General features: G+C 47.6%; 1 protein-coding gene across 1 annotated transcript in view; it reads right to left on the reverse strand.

The window, feature by feature from the left end:
• Nucleotides 1-15,887: 15,887 nt before the first annotated feature.
• The window catches only part of MYOCD (myocardin), a 98,314-nt gene continuing 92,692 nt past the window's right edge, over nt 15,888-21,509 (reverse strand). Inside the window, exons 13-14 of the mRNA XM_080826955.1 lie at nt 20,695-20,752; nt 15,888-18,236 (exon numbers count right to left, since the gene is read on the reverse strand). Coding sequence (XP_080683081.1) covers nt 17,683-18,236; nt 20,695-20,752 — 612 coding nt within the window. The 3' untranslated portion in view covers nt 15,888-17,682. The remainder of the gene's footprint in view (nt 18,237-20,694; nt 20,753-21,509) is intronic.

Raw genomic sequence — 21,509 nt, forward strand, 5'->3', positions numbered from 1 at the left:
GGCTAATCTGACTCTTCTATTCATAAATTCTCCCTCATGTGAAAGCCCATGTGTTTGGGAAAGGGAAATGAATCCAAGTCAATTTTAGACATTGTTACTTGGAAACCATCTGGAGTCCCTGGAAGCAGAAGCAGCCAGCGCATCCCCTGCCCTCGGATGCCCACCGGAATTAGGGCAGTATGCTCACCTGGGAGTTTCTGGTGCCCTGTTCCCCAGGGATGTCCCCACCCCCACCCTACCAGATGCCAGCTCAGGCTCCACTTCCCACCCAAGAAAGGTATCTGGTTTCCGCGAAAACCTAGTGGAGAGCCCTCCATGAGTGAAGCCTGCACTTGAACTGAACCCAAGGCTGGGTTCTCGGCTTTCCACTTCGCTCTAGAGCTGCACACCTCCGTTCCTCGGCCACACAGCAGCACGGGAAATCCCTCCCCAGGAGCAGAAGTTCCATGAAAAATCCCCTCTGCCCAACGCCCCTGGGTTCCCAGCGCGTCTGGCTTCGGACGAGACCCACCGGAATCCTTATGTAACATTAATAGATGTTGGCACCCTGCGGAGAGGCTCCCGGAGACACCAGCCCAGATGCAGCCCATTTTCGCGGCGGTGACGGCGGGCTGGGTCCTGCAGCTTCCTAGGGCCCGGCTCTGCCGGACCGTAGGGCCTCTCTGTTCCCCTCCCCTACCTGGCTGTGGTCCTCTGCTTATCTCACCTTCCAGAGCGGCTGGACCTCCCTTTCTGCAGGCTCCCTCCCTCGCCTGAAATCAAGTCCTAGGACCGAGCCGAGCGCCGCGCCATTCCACCGGCACCTTCCCGCGCCCCCTGCCCCCTCCCGACCCCCTCTCCAACACCCATGGCCTGAAGAAACCCGGCCAAGACCCAGAATCCCGTACAGCCCTAGTCCCCGAACGCAAACGCGGCAGGAGGCGCAGGCTCCGCGCTGCCAAGCCGACCAGGCCCAGCACTTCGCCCCGGACCCCCGGGGAAGCCGGAGCTCGGCGCAGGGAGGGGAGAGCGACTGCGGGTCGGCAGCCGTCGGCACCGTCAGAGCGAACACCTGTTTCCAGGACGCCCGGCGGCCGGGTGGGGGAAGAGGGGAGTCCCGGGCGCAGGCAGGGAGGACGGGGTGAAGGGGCAGCTGGGGACGCAGGTAAAGGATGCGTCACACTCTGCGCTTGGCAACCGGAGCCCGGGCGCGGCGGGCAGAGCCAGGGAAGGGCTCGCGGGGCTGGAAGTTCCGGGAGGAGGGGTCGCGCCCGCGAGCCGTCCCGGAGGGGCCGCCGCGGGGGCCGGCGGGCCGCGGACGGAGGGGCGGCGGAGGGCGGGGAGGCCGGGCGGCCGGGCGGGCTCCATCACCTGCGCGCCCCGGGGGACCTACCTGCCCACCGTCTGGTTGGCCAGCTGGCGCATGCGATTGAACTGCTTCTTCATCGTGGCCCCGCTGCCGCGCTGGCCCGGGAGCTGGGCGAGGACGGAGCGGCCCGGAGCCCGCCGCGGGTTACATGGCTCCCGCGCGGAGCCTCCCGGGCGACGGCGGCGGCACTGCGGAGCCTCCGGGAGCCGTCTGGCCCGCGCGCGGCTCCCGCCCCGGGGCGCCGCCGCCTACTCCTCCGCCCGCCGCGGCGCCCGCTGCCGCATCCTCCTCACGCGCGCCGCCGCGCCTGCATGGGGACGCCCGCGGCCGCCCTCGGCGCCGGCCAGGTCCGCCCGGCCGCCTGCCCCCAGCCCCTCTCCGGCGCGGGGACCCGGGAGTCTCCGCAGGCTCCTGGCCGGCTGGCCGGGTGGTCCCCGCTGCGCCTGTGCGGCGGGCGCCGTGCATTCTGGGACTTGTAGTCCTGCGCCGTTGCCCACCTTTCCGCGTGCGAAGTTTGGCAGGACCGAGGCGCGCGGAGGTGGGGGCCGGCGGGGGGCGGAGGCCGGCGGGGGGTGGGGGTGGGGGTGGAGGCCGGCGCGCGGGGGGAGGCCGGTGCTTTGCACTGTGGCACTCCAGGGAGGGAAAGGTTTCACTGCTTTAAAAATAGCGAAGTGGTACCGAGACTACAACAGCAAAGAAGGAAAGTGAGCATCTGTCTTTCATTGTATTTTAAGTGAATGTGAGGCATTGCTGTTTCGAATTCGCAGGAAGGAGAGCTGTGCAGGCGGCAAGGGGCTCATAAAGTTGCCTAAAGCCACCTGGAAATTGTTGAGGAGCCCAGTTAAGCTTTCCGTCCCAGGGCCTGACCGAGCGAGCGTAGCATGCATCCCAGAAGTGTCATCCTTAATTTTTACCAAACCCAAGAGGTAACCAGAAGCCAAAATGGAAGAAGGGTATAATAACGGTGTTCCGTGCCTATGGAACCAGCTTGACTGGGACAACTTTCTTGTATGACAGTCTCACAGCTGGTCACAGGGGACCAAGGGGCATCAGCTGTGGCAGGCCTGGAGCCTGCTACACAGCAGTTTCCCATTGGCATCTGTTGGCTCCTTGAAAAGGGTCCTGAATTTCCTCGTGCGGCCTCCATCCTTAGGAAAAGACAGCTGGTCGCAATTAGGTTTTATCATCCACCTGTCAAGTAAGACCAGGGTCCCTCTGGTGGGGGCTTCGGATCAGATATGAGTTTGAATATTAGATTTCCAAATACCAATTATATAACCTTTGGCAGAAAAATTGCATAATCTCTAAGTTTTCCTATCTCTAATAGAGAAATAATATCGTCCAGTAGATAGCAAAGATAGAGAAGTGTTTGCTAAATTAACACTAATTGAATAACATGCATTTCTATGTAGTACGTGAGTTCATAGTCATTTACTACAAATATGATTATAGTCAGAATAGAGCAGAGTGCCATTCCTCCGGCAGAATTACCAGTCTGATAAATCAAAGAACTTTTTTGCAATGGTATATTTTGCGTATGTTGATTATAGTTGCAAGATGTCCTAAATATGCTTCGCAGTATCTTGCTAGTCTGCTGCACAAAAGATGGTTTGAGGCAAGTCTTGGCTGAATGAACATGAGATCTTTAATTAATTGTGAATTTAGCCTCTGCTTATTAGGTCAGGCAGCTCCAGCCAATTAATAAGTGAAGGCATGATTTGCTCTTAACCAACTGTGCTATGCTTCTAATGTCAATATCATTTCTATACACACTGAAATTATTGCCACTTTGAGATATTTTTAGCAACCAAGGCACAGCATGGTTTTTAAACGTATAAATAAAAGAGATATTAAGAGTCACTGTATGACTTTGAGCAACACTATCTCTGCTGACATCTAAAACTGCGCTGTCCAAGATAGTAGCCACTGATCGCATGCAGCTACTGAAATTTAAATTAATTAAAATTAAATGAAATTAAAAATGTTGTTCCTCAGTCATCCTAGCCACATCCTAAGTGACTAATAGCCACACGGGCTGTATCAGACAGTCCAACATAGAATATTCCTATCCTCTCAGAAAGTTCTGTTGGGGGAGTGCTTAAGTGGTTCAGTTGCTTAAGCCTCTGCCTTCAGCTCAGGTCATGATCCCAGGGTCCTGGAATTGAGTCGTGCATCTGCATCGGGCTCTCTGCTCAGTGGGGAGCCTGCTTCCCCCTCTCCTCTTGGCTCCTGTTCCCTCTTGGTGTCTCTGTCTCTCTCTCAAATAAATAATTAAAATCTTAAAAAGAAAGAAAGTTCTTTAGGACAACAGTAGTATTAGGGAACTCTGCAAGACAATTCCCAAATCATGCCAGTCCCTGTCTTCAACCTGGGGACGTTTCAGTTCTAAAAGGGAACTTTCTCCTTGTCCACAAACACAGCCTATCCTGCCAGAGCGTATTTTACTAACGGGTGGCTTCCTTACATATTTCCTGTTCTATGAACTTTTCCTCCCCTCAGGAAGCAGCTCATGTTTTTGTCCTTCCTACGCAGGGACGGGATGACAGTGCAGAAAAAAGAGAAAGGGGTGTCAGGTCTGCTCATCGGATCTCTCAAAGCAGGTTTCAGAAACACGGGTGCGAATAGACTTTCTAAAGAAAAGCATTTTTGAGTTTCAGGAATCCAGGCTTTGGACCTTCAATAGTCTATACCAAAAATGGTTGAAGTTTGAAGAACACACCATCCTGCCTTTTGTAGATAAAGAATTCCCAGGGTGTGAGGTGTTGAGGATGATGGTAGGGGAGTGGAAGGGGAGAGAGGGAGAGGAAAGGGAGATGACGCATATACAATTTGATTATGGTTCAAAAGGTCACCGCCTGTACCTATGAAAGGGGATTACACTTCACCTTCCCAAAGAGGTCAAGATCAATCATACAATTCTCTTTGGACATAGAATACGCACAGAGTGATGGGTGTCACTCTTGGGCAGGTTGGTAAGAGTCATTTTGGAATCCCCCCTCTCCTCTTTTCAGTCTGCCTTACGACCAGCAATGACCAAGTATTACTTATCCTTTTCAGATTCCAATCACCTTTATACCTACTGCTATAAAATTTACACCATTTGAGTCTAAAGATTCTTTTTTTTTTTTTTAAGATTTTATTTATTGGACAGAGAGAGACACGGTGAGAGAGGGAACAAAATCAGGGGGACGGGCAGAGGGAGAAGCAGGCTTCCCCCTGAGCAGGGAGCCCAAGGCAGGGCTGGATCCCAGTGCCCTGGGATCATGACCTGAGCCGAAGGCAGGTGCTTAACCGACTGAGCCACCCAGGTGCCCTAAAGATTCTCTTAAACAAGATAATCTGGCCCTACAGATTCTCTTAAACAAGGTGACAGATGTTCCCATCTTTGGGCAGTATCAGCTCCAATGTTTCAGCTTTCTTGGATCTGTACCCTTGCCAGAGCCTTATCATGGGCAGACCCTATTTTCCTACCTAGTAACTTTCGACTTGACTGTGTGTGACTGATTTGGCCAACGGCGGGTGAGTGGAAGTGCACTGGCCAACTCCAGCCTACACATTAACAGGCTTTGTACATTTTCCCATTGTCCTCTTCACCTTTTCCACCAACATGAGAAGCACTCTACCTAGCTGCCTATCGCCTCTCACCCTGGGCTCTCGCACAGACACCTGTGGACCAGACCAGCGCTGAAATTAACGAAGTCATTGATGAATTCAACTTAGAGCAGGTTATTTTTTAAAAATAGATAAAGCAAATAGATCTAAAGAAAGGGGGAAAGAAGCAAGACAGAGACACAACCTTAGGAATGAGAAAAAGGATTTAATCATAGGTGCAAAATAAACTATGAGAGCGCGGGCAATTTTATGTTTATTTATTTAAAAATAAGCTCTGTTTCCACTGGGGAAAGAGAAGTTGCTACAGATGTTTCAAAAGTAACAAGAATGAGTAGACCAAGACCACTAAAGAAATTGAAAACATTGTCACAGAATAACACTCCCCAAAGTAATCAGGCCCAGACAGTTTTATGGGGAGCTGTTTAAGAGATTCAAGGAACAGATTAATTCCTCTGCTATTTCAAGTGTTCCAGAACACAGAAATAGAATGAAAGCAACCCAATTCATTTTATGAAATTGGCTTAACCTTGTTACCAAACCTAATGAAGATAGCGCAAACACAAAAACAACCTACCAAGATCACTTACAAAATAAAAATTGTGAATAAAACGAACTCACTAATAAAATGTTAATACATTCTAACAACATATGTGCATCCGTACAAATGCACATACATCTTAATGGTATTTATTGAAGAATAAATAAGTCAGATAAATTAAAAGATGAAAATCATGCATATCCTCGCTAACCAAGATAACGTTATGCATTTATAAATATATTTCAAAAATGGAATCACACTTGTTAGGTCAATATGTTCTTTCCTGTCTTCTGTTATTTTAAATATCTCTGATTAACACATGGGTGGCTGAAACTGCACACATACTTACTTCCTTAAGATCAAAATTGAAGAACGGGAATTTCTGCACTATGTTTTTAAGCTTCTTTGGTATTCCCAAATTATTCCTCTAGATAAAAAATGAAAACACTTTGCAGGACCACTTCCTATGCATAAATTTTCTATTTTCCCCACACCTTGACCTACACTATAATACTTTTAATAATCTTGCCAGATGAGTAGATGAGAAATAGCATTATAGTGCCATTTTAATTTGCGTTTTTAAAAAATCACATTAAAACATTTTGCCCACATGTTTAATGGCTATTCAGTTTTTCTTCAATTAATTGCCGATTTCTTCATGTCCTCAGCCCATTTTTCTGTGGTGGGGTTCCATACTTTCTCGCTGATTTTTAAAAGCCTGTTAGCTATACTAATTATATTCATACTGTTGTGTCTGATGGCAAGAGCTTTCTCTAGTTTGGCTTCTTCCTTTTAAGATCCCTAATGCTGATTTTTGTCCTCCAGGAATTTTATATTTTTAACGTGGTCAGATCCAGTAATCTCTTCCTTTATGCATTATGCCTTTGGTTGGATGCTTAGAAAGCCCGCCCTATCCCCAAATGATGGAAGTATTCAACTGTATTTTCACCACAACATTTTATGTGTTAATTCTCTTTATTTATCCTAAATTTTAAATGCGACATTTGGGTTCAAAATGTTAACTAAAGCTAGTAGCTTTTGACTCATTTCTTCCTCCAACGTCATTTTGAAATAACTCATCAAAGATAATAAATTCTATGTCACTTATAGAAATTAGAGAAAAAAGGGCACCTGGGTGGCTCGGTTGGTTGGGTGGTTGCCTTCAGCTCAGGTCATGATCCCAGAGTCCCGGGACCGAGTCCCGCATCAGGCTCCCAGCTCCACGGGGAGTCTGCTTCTCCCTCTGACCTTCTCTCCTCTCGTGCACTCGCTCTCTCTCTCTCTCTCTCAAATAAATGAATAAAATCTTAAAAAAAAAAAAAGAAATTAGAGGAAGGTGCCACTCACAATCTTGGCAGAGAATGCCATCGGTGATTTTTGGGTGAGGGGAGAACTGACCAGGCAGAATTTATTATTATTTAGGGGAAACTAAATGATGATATACACCATCTCTGATAAACTACCTTCCCCCTCAAAACCTCCCTCCGCCATCGCAGCCACCAAAGTCTGGACTAACCAGACCTCTCTATGTGAGAATGAACAAAGAGAAAAAAAAACTGAGTAGTTGAATAGAATAGGAAAGATGATGGTAACAGACCACACCCTTAAGTACTACACTAAGTACACTTAACCGTTGACCAGCAATAACCCTTGAACCACCAATCACCCACAAAGTCAAAAATCCAGGTGTGACTTTTTACTCTTCCAAAACTTAACTTCCAATAGCTTACGGTTGACCAGAAGCTTTACTGATAACATCGTCAATTTGCACATATTTTGTATGTTACATGTACTATACATCATATTCTCACAATAACTAACTTTTTCTTTTCTTTTTGGTATTTCTAGGCTTACACTGCTGGAGAGTTTTTTCAAATTGTTCTAAGTCTCCAAAAACTTTTCCAACGGATTTACTGAAAAATAATCACAGACAAGTGGACCTACACAGTTCAAACCCACGTTGTTCAACATCCATGATCTCGTTTAATCCTTAAAAGAACTGTGGGATAAGGGTTTTAGGATACCCATCATACAAGTCACAGCTCAGAGGGTTTCGGTGAATAATGATTCACGTGCCACAACGGGGATCCCAACCCAGGTTTGTCTCGTTCAAATGCCTGTGCTTTTATTTTATCCATGAAACAGGGAGGCTAATCCGAGAATTCAGAGAAATGTCCCCCAGTGAAAGAGTTAAGCGGGAAGTAAGGGAAATGCAGTTTTGAAGTCTAATATGCATGTTTGGTGAGAATTGCGAGAACATTGCTTTGATATGGCAGGGTCTGGCTGCCACGAAAGACAGCCATATTAAATAAGAAAGACTTCTTGGATCAATGGAATTAATGAAATGCAGTAGAGACAGGAAATGGCAGAATTGGTACTGCCCAGAATGGAAAGGGTGCATTAGGAGATGGGCTGGAAGAATGCTCCCGAAATCCAGAGGAAAAAGCAAGTAACTCAAAGAAATGAAGGGAAAAAGGAAAAGAGACATGGAATCTTTTTCAGAAAATTCAAAAAATATGTAATAGAATTTCCAGAACAGATGATGAGGAAATAAGTATAAAAATGTTAGAAAAAAATTTTTTTGCAAAGCTGGAGAAAGACTCAAGTCAAAATTTCAATGATTCACCAAGTTCCAGAAAATATTACTGAGGGAAGGAAAGGGGGAACCCTATACATATCTTGGTAACACTTCTGAATTTCAAAGATACATGCTGTGTTGTATATTTGAAAGTTTCTTAAGGGTAAATCTTAGACGTTCTCATCACAAGGAAAAAAATGATAACTATGTATGGAATAAGTATAATTAGACTTACAGTGGTGATTGTTTTGCAATATACACATATAACAACTCATCATAGTCACACCTGAAACTAACAAATGTCATATGTCAATTCCATGTCAATTTTTAAAACCAAAAAAAGCAATAAAAAAGAAAGCTACAAATGCGGATAGGTACTAGTCAGAGAAAAGACATTTGTCTCTGAAGAAAAAAGAAGCTGATTCTCTTGGTACCTGCAACACTCGATGCCGATAAAATTTGGAACCACATTTCTAGAGCTCCAACAGAAATAGGTTGTGACTCAAGTGCAATTCAGAAAGTCTACATCTGGTCCAATGTTCACAAACCAGGGCAAAAGAAAGTTATTTTTAAACGCGTAATGACTGGAAAGGTTTATAGGCCACTCATTCTTTAAACTATATTACTAGAAAATCATTCTTTCCAAAAGAAATTTTAAAAAAAATCAAAATAAAGAGCAAGACAGAGCGATTTCTGCATGACCTTGGGAGAGACAATGATTTCTTGAACACAACACTAAAAACTCTCACCTTAATGGAAATATTGGCCAATGGGACTAGTTCACAATGAAGGACTTTCGTTTGTCAGATGACACCATTAGGAGAATGAAAAAAAAACCGTCCTCAGAGTGCGAGAAATTGTTTGCACATACAAAACAGTCAAAGGACTCAACTCCAGAATCCTATAGTCCAATAGGAAAAAGGTAGAAAACCTAAAAGAAAAATGGACGAGACTTGGACAGCACTTTACTGCCAAGGCAAAGCCCCAGTGGCTAAGAGTATATGAAAAGTTGCTCGGCGTCATTGGTCATCCAGTATATGTCGATGGATATTACAGTGAAACCCACAGCATACCCACAGAATTGCTGCTATTGAAAAACACGGTTAGAACCGAGTGTGGGTGAGGACACGGAGCAACGTTTCAGGCAGAGGGAACTCAGTACAAGCACTTCAGAAACTGTTTCGCGTTATCTGCTAAGGCTTGGCCATAGGCATACCCCATGCCCCAATTATTTCCCATTTCTACAGAAATGTGTACATATCTGCAACAAGAGGCAGGCGCTAGAATGCATCAGCAAAATTTCTGATAGTCAAAAATTGGAAACAATGGAAATGCCCATTAACGTAGAGCGGATAGGGACACCTGGCTGGCTCAGTCCTTAGAGCCTATGGCCCTTGATCTCCGGGTCCCAAGTGCAAGCCCCACGTGGGGTACAGCGATTACTTCAATAAATAAACTTAAAAAAAATCAAAAGGGGCACCTGAGTGGCTCAGTCATTAAGCATCTGCCTTTGGCTCAGGTCATGATCCCAGGAGCCTGGGATGGAGCGCTGCTTTGGGGGGCTGTGTGCCGGCTCAGTGGGGAGCCCGCTTCTCCCTCTGCCCCTCCCCCACCACTCATGCGCAGCTCTCTCTCAGATTTGTAAATAAAATCTTTAAAAAATAAAAATAATTAGGGAGGGCACGGATTGCATGGAGCACTGGGTGTGGTGAAAAAACAATGAATACTGTTACGCTGAAAAGAAATAAAAAATTTAAAAAAAATTAAAAAAATAAAAATAATAAAAATAAAAAAACAAGCCAATGGAGTGGATAAATGAAAGGTGATACACTCAGATAGTAGAAAACTATATGACAAGGAAAATGAATTCATTCACCCAAGAGTGGGTAAAAACACAGATGAACCTCACCAAAAAAACAAAAACAAAAACAAAAACCAACCAACCAACCAAACAACAACAAAAAACGCTGAGCAGGAAAAGGCAGCTTTGGAAGAGTACTTTTCATTTGATTCTGTTTATACCAAGTTCAAAACCAGGCAAAAACAAATGGATGGTAACAGAAGTCAGGAGAGTGGGTACGGGTGCAGGGGGAGAAAGGTGTGCTCGGAAGAGGTGAGTTTGTCAGCCTGACCCCCGCAGCCCGTGAGCTGAACAACAAAGATGAGTGAGAGTGGATGGGGGTCTAGATCCTTCGGGCGGCTTATATTTAAGGGGACCATAGTCCTGGTTTTCCTGGGACAGTCTTCGATATGCCTATTGTCCTGGCCTTTTGTTGGATAGAGCATTTGTCTGAACAAAAGCGTTCTGATCTAGACAATCAATTACAAGGTCATCCCTGCTGGATCCTGTCTTCACCCGACCCGTTCCCCTTGGGAAGTGTCCGTGTGAACCCTTATCCATGTGGCTGGCGTGCAACAGAAGCACAGAGAGCTCGAATCCTGTCCTGGGCTTGGAAGAACGGGAAAGACAGAGGATTCAGTGCGCCAATCTGCACGGGGCCACGTTATCAAAGAACCCCAGTTTCCCCCTGGAGACGCCCAAGCTGACTTTTTAGCCCGGAGGTCCCTTGGCTGAGCATAACACCAAGGAAGCAAGACCACACTTTCTGGGGAGCCCCTTAGGCTGACACCAGTAAGAAGTGGAAAGTCCCTGGACTTCCCTCTCGGCAGCCGTGACTCTAATTCGCTGGCCCGGGTGCTAGGAAGCACATAGGTCCATCTCAAACAACCCATGCTGGTTGAAACAGGATCCTCTCGTCTTGAAGGATATACACTGGTGTTCCATTTTTAGAACAAAAGCCAGGAACGGTGGGTCCTTCCTTCTTTCCGTTACTAGATAAAGGGCATTTCTTGACATTTGGAGCTGACGTGAGCTTTAGCATGTTAAAGGGGACTTGCTATAATCTAGGCATGTGGGGAGTCAAGATTTCCACTTTGAGCCAGAACTGGAGACGGTTATTCATCTCCACATAATGATAACCATGGATATTCACTTACGAGGCTGCTGATGACGATGACAAGGCGATTCTATTATTAGCAGTATTAGTGATGGTTAATTTTATGTGTCAGTTGGACTGGAGGAAGGGATGCCCGCATAGTGGGTGAAACATTGTTTCTGGGTGTCTGTGAGGTTATTTCTGGAAAAGATTGCCTCTGAATCAGTAGACTGTGCAAAGAAGGACCATACGCACCAATGTGGTTGGATATCATCCCGTTTGTGGCGGACCCAAACAGAACAAAAAGCAGAGGAAGGAAGGGAGGATTCTCTCTCTCTTCTTGAGCTGGGCCATCCGTTTTCAGCAATCCTACATCGGAGCTCCCGGCTCTTGGGCCAACCTCAACTTCTTATATCCTCCGAATATGGTAAATTCTCATTCATGTTCAGGGGCACCTGGGTGGCTCAGTGGGTTAAAGCCTCTGCCTTCGGCTCAGGTCATGATCCCAGGGTCCTGGGATCGAGCCCCACACCGGGGTCTCTGCTCCGCAGGGAGCCTGCTTCCCCCTCTCTCTCTGCCTGCTTCTCTGCCTACTTGTGATCTCTGTCAAATCAATAAATAAAATCTTAAAAAAAAAATTCTCATTCATGTTCAAACCTTTGTCTACGCTGTTCCCTCTGCCCGGAATGCATGCAATCCTTTTGCCGGGCCGACTGCTGTATCAAAGTGGTCTCCTTTGGAGGGTCCTTGACCATTCTCCCTACCTAAGATTTTATGAAATGCCCTTTCTCTAACCCCTACTACATGGGCATCGTATGCCCTTACTCCCACATAAGCACTTACCAGACTTCCTTACCTGTCTCCATCTCCAGATGACAAAATTCTTGAAAGTGGGGTTTGCATGTTAGAAATCTACGGTTCGTGCCTCTTCGACACCTGTTCCCTCTTTTGCTAATAGCAGCTCAATGTTCCCGTAGAAAGATCTCACTTTCTCTACTGTCAGTCCATGAGCTTCAAATGATCCCACTCCACAGCTCAGGGATGGATGGGGGAATCCAGACCCTGTGAGTGGATGTGTACCTCCTTCTCACGGCTGCAGAGATGGGGTCCAGGATGGGCCCACTGAGAGACAGAGGGAATGGCGAGATTTCTGCTGTGAGTTGGGAATGCGAAACTCTCTTTTGCTGGAATTGGTTGCCTGAAGGATGGACACCTGGGGCTTCTCACCAGCGTGCCCTTCTTGTTTCTACATGGGGAGAACCCACCAGAACGTTGAGTGGAGGAGGAAAAGCAGAGCCATAGCATGAAGCTAGATCAAATCTAAACAAGGGCATGGGACCCCCCTCCCAGGGCTCCTTTCACGACAGCTCAGTTCCTGCACGTGGTTTACACACTCACTGGTGGGGAACTGGCAGCAATGAATTGAGGAGAGAAAACCAAACAAAGACTGAGTCCTGCTTGGGGAGTCTACGCATGTCTTCGGTGCCCAATGGCTTCCACGTTACTATTCACCTTGTTCAGTTGCTAAACTGATGAAAACGACGGGTTGGCTGAGAGGCACGTGTGTATATACCTTTACAACACATTCGGGACAGGAGGGTCTGTGCCTTTTCACTAAAGTCTCCATCATATTAGTGCTGTCAGTGGTAAATGCAAGTGAGATGCGTACTGTTTGAGATCAGGGGCTTCAGAGATAAAACATCTGACAGCTGGCTCTGTCTGTTTCAGATACAGAATCTTAGGCAATTGACCAAACCTCTCTGAGCCTCAGTTTCTTCATACGTAAAATGGGAATAACAGTAGTTTCATGGTGCCATTGTGAGAACGCACCAAACAGCACCGGTGAAAGGTGTGGCACGGGGCCTGGTGTACCATACAGTCGAGGGGGAAAAGAAAGCTCACGTCTTTTTCAAAATAAACATTTTATTTAAAAATATATTTATATACTTTTTTAAAAGAACACATGCCAACTTTGGTACTTTAGCCATTGCTTCTTTTCCTGGTAATCCACCTTTCTTTCTGGTAATGTATAGTTGAGCAAGGGAGACAGACGTGAACACAACACACAGCTCCCCCCAGAAAACGTATGCCGGCTTTTCTGATTTCTTTGCAAAGTATGTCTTTGGGTTTCTCCAACAGAGGGCTTCAAGCACCCTCTTTCCTCACTGCGGGTCTACTGGAGGGGAACTCTAGGGAGCAGGGTGCGTTCCCTTCCTTTGGAAAATACTAGAATAGCATCCAAGATCCCCATCGTTATACTCCCTCTTTCCATAAACACTCTGGAGCTGTTCAACCATTTGTAGAGAAAACTCGGGTGACCAGTGTCCATGATGGGAGCTGGTGATTAAAGAAGCATGAGATGTTCAGGAGTTTGTTGGTCCTAATCCACTGGGGAAATCACCAGGTCCTAGAAGCAGAATCATTACTTCTATGTTGTTGACCCTAACGAGTCCTATTACAATTTCCCTGGTAGGGGGTAGAGAAATTCTTCCCAGGTCTTTCCCTGTCTTGAAATCGTCTTCTTGTGCGTCGTCTCAAGCTAGCCAGGGGTCCTCGGAAAAATGTGGATTCTAGAATCAAAGTCAGCTCCCTAACACAACCTGAACAGTTCCCGGAACTATAGGGCCATCTGGATTTATAGGAGATTTTTAGGAGACTTAAAAGAGAATGAAGACCCCAGACTCCTTTTACTCTGAGTTGACTCATCCCTGACAGCAAACGGTGTGCCCACGTGGGCTTCCCGCTGGGAGGAATGGAGCCCTGGAGGGGAGGCTGAGTGCTTTTCTCCTAAGGGGCCCGGCGTACAGTGGGCACCCCCACCCCACCCCAAGTGTCCCTTTTGCATAGAGAGCTTGTAAGAGTCAAAGACAGGGACTGGAAAAATGAAGACCCCCCCCCTTTTTTTTTTAAACCATAGCAAAGGGTTTCTGATTTGAGGATTGGGAGATTCCCAGTGCTCTTGCTTGTAGGAACTGCAGCTCGAGTCACGGAACCCGAACCATGGGTACCTCGCCCGATTAGTAGCGGATATCTGGGAATCGGTGCGCTCGCCACAGACCAGACGTCAAGGAATTGTCCATTGGGTGAGTTGACTTGATGTGGGAGTTTCAGCCAGGTCCGTGTTTGTTTCTGAAGAGTTGGTGGAGTTTAAATATGTTTTGAGAAGGACTGTCTTAAATAATTGGGATAGGGTTTTGTTTGTTTGTTTGTTTTCCAGATCAGAAATAAATGTCTTTGAATGGCAAACGCCACCGGTGCACAGACCCATGACTATTCAGATGGAAACTCTTGGCTTCCTTCCCTCTTTCTTTTCCTCCCTCTCTTGCTCCTTTCCTCCCCACTCCCTCCCTCCCTCCCTCTCTCCCTCCTTCCCTTTCCTTCCTTCCTTCTTTCCTTCCTTCCTTCCTCCCCTCCCTTCCGTCCTCTCCCCCTCCCTCTCCTCCTTAAAACAGAACGTGCCATCTCAATAATATTGGCAGAAGCAGGGCTACTGCTAATGACCACCAGCTTAACGAGAGCATTTGCACAGACGCATTTTCTGACTCTGCTGAGTAAGCTTGAACCCACGCGGCCGCAGCAACATTGGGGTTGGCTGCAAACTCTGTTGGGCCTGCTTCACCACGGGAGTCCCAGAAATCTGGAGAAAACCACATGTGGCTCCTTGCAGCTCTGAGAGTGTGAAGAAGCTGGGACGTGGCCATCTCCAGAAGTCTCCGTGCATCCCCCAGTCACGCCCCACTGATCTCCAGAAAAGAGGACGCACTCCACAGTTTAAAAGTACTTAAAATAAAAACTCCCACTAGCAGATAGATGAATTAACATGGTCTGATTCACTGGGTGCAGCCGACTTCTCTGAGTTTCTCCCAGGTATCCCTAGTTTTATACCGTAAGTGCCGCATCTGACGGATGGAGAGGGAGAGAGAGGGGATAGGTGTGTGGGGCCAGTGGGAGGGGGCTGAGACCAGGAATCCAGGGGTCTGCTCTGTGATGCGTGCGCAGTGCTGGTAACATCCTACCAGGGTCTCCAGACAAATGCACAGTCTTAACAAAGCTCAGCGGCCTCCCAACCAAGGCCAGTCCTTCTGCTAGAAACAGCCCGAGTAGGGACTCTGCGAGTTTGTTTTCCAAAGGCAATCAAGGGGGCAAAAATAACATAAAGTCGTACAACATGGCACACGAAAAATGTACTGACTGGCAAGCTTTGTCCAGATCCTAATAAAATGTCAACATTCTCGGGACCAACAAAAGTGAGGAATGTGTTCATAAGAGTTTTCTCCTTCCCAGGAGAGACGGGTAACGATTCCCTCTCGGCTTCTGGTTCTGATGACTGACATAAGAGAAAATGGACCCCCCCCCCCAAAAAAAGGAAAGTACAGTGTGGATCTCTCAAAGAACGGTGCTGATCAAGGAATGTAAGAACGGTCTTTGTGTCCCTCTGACTCCTTTCTACGAGAGACGGTGTTTACCGTTCCCGGCAACAAAGGGTCAAGCTGTTGTGTCTCTTCACATCCATAGTCCTTGTCAAGATGAGCGTGTCCACAGTGTGCAAGTGGCCGTGAGTCACGGGGCTCGAGCTGTCAGTCATACACAGAGAGGCAACGTGGGGTCTGTTGATGAATCAGGAGCTCGTAGTAAGAAAGGCCAAGTATCATTTCACATCAAGCTGGGGCTTAAGGGCTTTGGGTAGAGAATGCTCTGTAACACTGAGTACGTGTAACATACATGTAGAGACACAGACACATGGCATGTATACAGACACGCATATGTCTACACACATATGCACGCCTACCCCCCCGCTTAGATCTGCCAGCATTCAGAGCAGCGGTCCCCAAAAACACTCCGTGTTCACACATGTTTACAAGTTAACAATGGAATGACTTCTAAAATCTTTGGTTTATCAAAAAGAGAACTTCTAGAATCACAACGTTTTTGGTTATCTTCTCCGTAAGTGCACAGTGAATATTTCTTTTTTTTTCTTTCTTTTTTTTTTTTTTTACAAAAGAAGAAAACAGTGCCTTAGTGATTTAAATTAAACAACAACAACAACAAACCAACCAACCAACCAACCAGCAATAGCTACTTTCTACGGCATGCACTACGAAACGGTGGAGCCACAGTGAACTTGAGAGAGACCGTCCTGCCCTTCGAGTGTTTCGACTCCCGGCAAAAGCACGAGGTAATGAGGGATGCGCAGGAGACCATTATTTTTCTTCTTTCCCTCCTTTTCCCATGTGCAACTGTGTTTCTTTTCACCAGCCCAGACCTGCCATCCTCTCTCCTTGCAAATATCATTCAGATCTATCTTTACAACGTAATGATTTCCAATTTCCCCCAAACCACCCAAATCACTGATTACTATATAAAATGAGAGCGGAATGAGCTTTAGGGTTAATGGGCCAAGTCGCCAGTTTGTTTGTTTTCTTTCGCCCTCCAAGGACATTCTTTTGGCTTTTTGTTTGTTTGTTTGTTTGTTTTCCAGCAAATGATGCTATATGGAAAATGCGTTCTCTGGGAGAACCTGGAGTTTGGTCTTTTTAAAATATGGCTTTATTAGGAGTATGGCAGCTTGTTAGAGCTAAGGAGTCCTCTTGATGTTGGGGCAGAAAAAAACGTTTCAAAAGAGGAGCAAGATTGGTATTTTGAAAGAAAACTGGGAAAAAGAAAAATGGAGGTGGACCCCCAAGTCCCTTCCCCCCCAAAAAGCTGGACCTCCATAAATCATCAACCTGTTGTAGGAACCCATGGTATTTATGCTCCTGACATGTGAGACAAGGGTTTCTAGCACCGTCTGAATGATCCCTGGTACAGCTTCCTGCAGCTAGAGATAGCCTTCCCATCTGCTTATGGGGTCACCTCCAGTCTTTGAAACTAAAGGGGGTTGTGTTGGGGAACCTTCCATGGCAGGAGGTTTGGGGTTTTGTTTGCTTTAAGGTTCTCGGCTGTTTCATGGTGTTTATGACCATGGAGACAGCAGGAGTGACCTGGTGACTGGTTGACCAAGAGGGAAATTCTCGGCGGGGTTCTCTGGACCAAATGCGGGTTCGTCGTTAGCCGTGACCACACAGAGTCCCGGGTTCCTGGACTGGAACCACCTCAAGGGGGCGGCTTTGAGGCCGAGTTGATGCCGTTCCCTGGGAATGGACTGGTTCTTTTCCTCTCTCCTACCTCAAGAACCTAACAACAGAAGAGGGGCCTGACTTCTGTTTAGAGGCAGGGAGAGAGGGTGAAGCAGCCTCCACCATGGGTCTATTCTCCAGAAACGCCGATGGTTATGCTACAGTCCCTGTACCCCAGAAGAGCCCCACTTCCTTTCCACGCTGTGTCTAATAAACCCACGAGAGAGGCTTCTACGATGTGAGACTATGCCCGGACAATGCCTGAGAAAAATCATGGGCTACAAAAATACTGGTATTCGGAAAGGCAGTGAAAGACTTTTGTTTTCTTCTTTTTGGCATTTCTGATCCGAGAAAGCACATCTCTGAATGCATTGCTGAAGTCATTGAGAGTGACTGACTGCGATTTGCTCTCGTTGATGGTCACAGACGTCTCCACTGTTTCTTTGCAATTCCCTCCTCCTCCTCTTTTTGGACGATAGGAGTGCGTTGGGTTGTGTGTTTTTTCCCCCCGTGAAATTCCCACTGGCCTCCCTTAGCGCCTCTGCCCAGACAGTCTACCACTGCTGTAAGTGAAGGTCCATGGGGGAATTCAGATTGAGATCCGTGACATCCAGGAAGTCAATGTTGAAGATGCTGGGGGCGCCTGTGCCGAGGGAGCTAAAGCTTGGCGTGGAGCTTGGTGGCGTGAGGTCCAGCCACTCCATGGTCTCCCAAGGAGACTCGGTGAAGCTTAGCTGTAGCCCACTGCTGTCCACGGAGGAGGGGGAGAACTGAGTCTGCATCGGGGACAGGGGGCCTGGCAAGATCTCATGGGCACTGAACAGGTCTTCTGCAGCCTTCCCAGAGAATCCATCCATTATCCCATCGAAAGGAGGCTCTTCGCTCCCGATTTTCAGCAGGGCGACATCGCCCACCTTCCCTAAGGGGCTCTGGGAGTTTAGTAAGACTTCAAGGTGCTCATCGCTGTCAGCGCCATAGTGATCGAAGGAGAGGTGGCCCCCCGAAGACGAGGGTTTGGGCAGGGCAGCTGGGGGGCTTCGGGAAGACCCGGGTATCTTGGGGACTTTTTGAAGACACGAATGATCGTCTCTAGCATCAGCGGGCATTTCTGTTGGCAAAACACGATGGGAACCGTTAAACCATTTCAGGTTCCACAATAGGGATCTTTGGGAGGAAGGAGTCACGCTTAGACACAAGATGGACATGTGTCTCCGGTTATCATCCAGTCTCATCCCTAAAGTGCCCTGTCTGTGCCCAGTTCTCCCTGGTCTCTCCCCAAGCCCTTTCTTTCTGGAACTTCCACTCTGATCAGCAACCTCGCAAAGCAGGTTCCTTCACCTGCTCCTTCACTGACACCTGGCTGTCCCCTGAGGACACTGCATCCTCCTCACACCCACAGGCGGGGCTCATTTACTTCAGAGCCGGAAGAGGACTCACTGGGTGCCATGCCATGTCACTTTCCGATTGTCGGTCTGCCTCCTCCTGATGGCTCCTCAGTGGTTCTGAGGGTCACTCGGCTCTCCCCCGCTCAACCCGCGTCTCCTGGCCCCTCTCCTGCTTCCAATGAAAACTCTATTCCCCAGTTCCCTGCCTTTCCCACTTCAGCTCCTGTCCTTCCTATGACTTCAGCATCCTGGGAAGTGACTTGACTGTCCAGTGGCCCTTGACATCCTACCACCCCCCCAACTCCATTGGTTCCTCCATTCCTACTCTGTTGGACACCCTGGACTCTGTCATCCCCAAATACTGCATCCCCCTGAAAGCCTAATTTCAGGCACGATCTCTCACTCTCTGTCCTTCCCCTCCCATCACTCTAGTTCATATATGAAGCACCCCAAGTCGGCAGTTTCTTATCCACCCGGGGTCACTCCAACCTACTGACTCTACTTCGTTCTCCAGCCATCCATCCCCCTGGCTCTCATTTCTTTCCCTGTCTGGCCGATACTCTCTGCTCCATCATTATAGCCACTGTCTTATAAATATTCTCTATCCCCTGGCTCTTTTCTCCTTGGACCACACTCCCTTGGCAAAACCCCACACCTAGGGATGCCTGGGTGGCTCATATGGTTAAGCTTCTGCCTTCATCTCAGGTCATGTTCCCAGGGTCCTAGAACTGAGTCCCGCATCGGGCTCCCTGCTCAGCAAGGAGCCTGCTTCTCCCTCTCCATCTGCCTCTCTCCCTGCTCATGTTCCCTCCCCCTCCTCCAGATAAGTAAAATCTTAAAAAAAAAAAAAACAACCCACACCTGGATGAATCTTAGTTCCAAAAGAAACATGACACCATGACTGGTCTCACTTTAGATGTACGACAACAGACCTACTGATGGCACTTAATATAACCTAGCGTCCTGTGTTTCTCCAGAAAATTCATCCGTGATTGATTTATAACTGTCCTCAAATGATGTTTCTGTCCTCAAATCTCCTGTGCTCCCCTCCTGTGCCCTTACCTTTACTGACCTGGCCATACAAGTCATTAAAAATAGAAAGGTGTCTTGGGACGTCTGGGTGACTCAGTCAGTTGGGAGTCCCACCCTTGGTTTCGGCTCAGGTCCTGATCTCAGGGTTGTGAGATGAGGCCCGTGTCAGGCTCTGCCTTCCGCAGGGGGTCTGTTTGTCCCTCTCCCCCTACCTCTGCTCCTCTCCCTGCTCTCTCTATTTAAAAAAAAAAAAATATATATATATATATATATATATCAGGATGTCTGATACCACCCTCTCCTCTTATCCATATAAAGATACATCAGCTCATCTCTTCCTTCTTCCTCTTGCTGTGAGGGAGTAACTGCCAGTTTACTTGCCTGCTGCGTGTTCTGCCTTTCCAGACTCATAAGCTCCACAAAGGTCAGACTTGGTCAGGAGCAGTACTGAGCCCAGTACAATGCCGGGCCCTGCCTTCTCCGAACTTTCAAGGTTGTTATCAAGAGGCTCAGACCTGAGGTTTGTTTTTCCTCCCATCTACATGTTCTCCTTACACGACCTTATTCGTCTATGTGGTTTCAGATTCTGGGCACATACCATGTAATTTTGAAAAAAATAAATGAATGACTAAAAAGGAGGCAAAAACAACATGTTGATCTTTATCTTTTCTTTTCTTTTCTTTTCTTTTTTATGGTCACAAGCTGGAATGACATCTAAGCGTGAACGGACCATCCCGCGGGAGGTCAGTAATTGAGTTTCATTCTGAGTAGGTAGCCCAAAACTTGCTTTGTTTGTTCTCCTCTTATTATTATTAAGAGGATGGGGAGGTTGGGATCAGAAAGGCAAAGAGAAATGGGACAACAAGGGGAAAAAAACTTAGGGAAATGGACCACGAGGAGGATGCAAACTGGTAAAAACGATCGGTGGTCCAGCTCGGAGGACAGAGGGACGAGGTCAGGGAGGAACCCCCTTGGGCATTCCTTCATCTGCTCCAGCGGGGACGGCAAGCTCACGTGAAGTGACACTCGACCCCCTCATGGTTTTTGGGTCTGACTTCCAGCGAGCACCTGTGGTTGGTCCTAAGGCTCACTCCCCAGAGCACGAGCAGGGGCCGACCCTCCCCAAGGGCAAGACACAGGCGGTCTTACCTCCACTTTCAATGAGGACGTCCAGGAGCTCATCCATCTGCTGGCTCCGAGTCATTTGCTGTTGCCAATTAAGGAGAGGGAAACAGAGAAGTGAGAAGGTTGGCCACCTCTTCCGCGGGAGTGCGTCAGAAGCAGCACAACGGACTCTGCGAGCTAGGTTTGGTTAAAGTGGGTTTTTCCCCTTAATTGCGGTAAAAAACAACATAGAATCTACCATTTTCATCATCTTTAAGCACACGGTGCGGTGACATTAAGTACGCTACGTTCACATTCTGTGACCGTCCCCACCATCTGTCTCCGGGACTTTCTCATCTTCCCCAACAGCAACGCTGGCCCCACGAAACGTGAGCTCCCAGCCCCTGGCCATTACCATTATGCTTCCTGTTCCCATGACTCGGGCGACTCTAGAGACCTTGGAGAAGTGGGGTCACTCAGCGTATTTCCTTTTATTACTGGTTTACTTCACTCTGTAACATCCCCCAGTCGCTCCCATGTGTCAGAATCGCTTTCCTTGTTAAGACTGACTAGTATTGGGGTGCCTGGGTGGCTCAGTGGGTTAAGCGTCTGCCTTTAGTTCAGGTCCTGATCCTGGGGTCCTGGGATCGAGCCCCTAGTTTGGGAATCCCCTCTCAGCGGGGAGTCTGCTTCTCCCCCTCCCTCTGCCTCTCTTCCCACTTGCGCTCTCTCTCTCTCAAATAATAAAATCTCTTTTAAAAGACTGAGTAGTATTCATTGTATGTATTCACCACATTTTGTCTAACCATCCATCCACGGACGCCCCCCTGGGTTGCTCCCGCGGTTTGGGAATAATGCCG

Source organism: Martes martes, assembly GCF_963455335.1.
Source record: "Martes martes genome assembly, chromosome: 16".
In the NCBI taxonomy this organism is placed as follows: Eukaryota; Metazoa; Chordata; class Mammalia; order Carnivora; family Mustelidae; genus Martes; species Martes martes.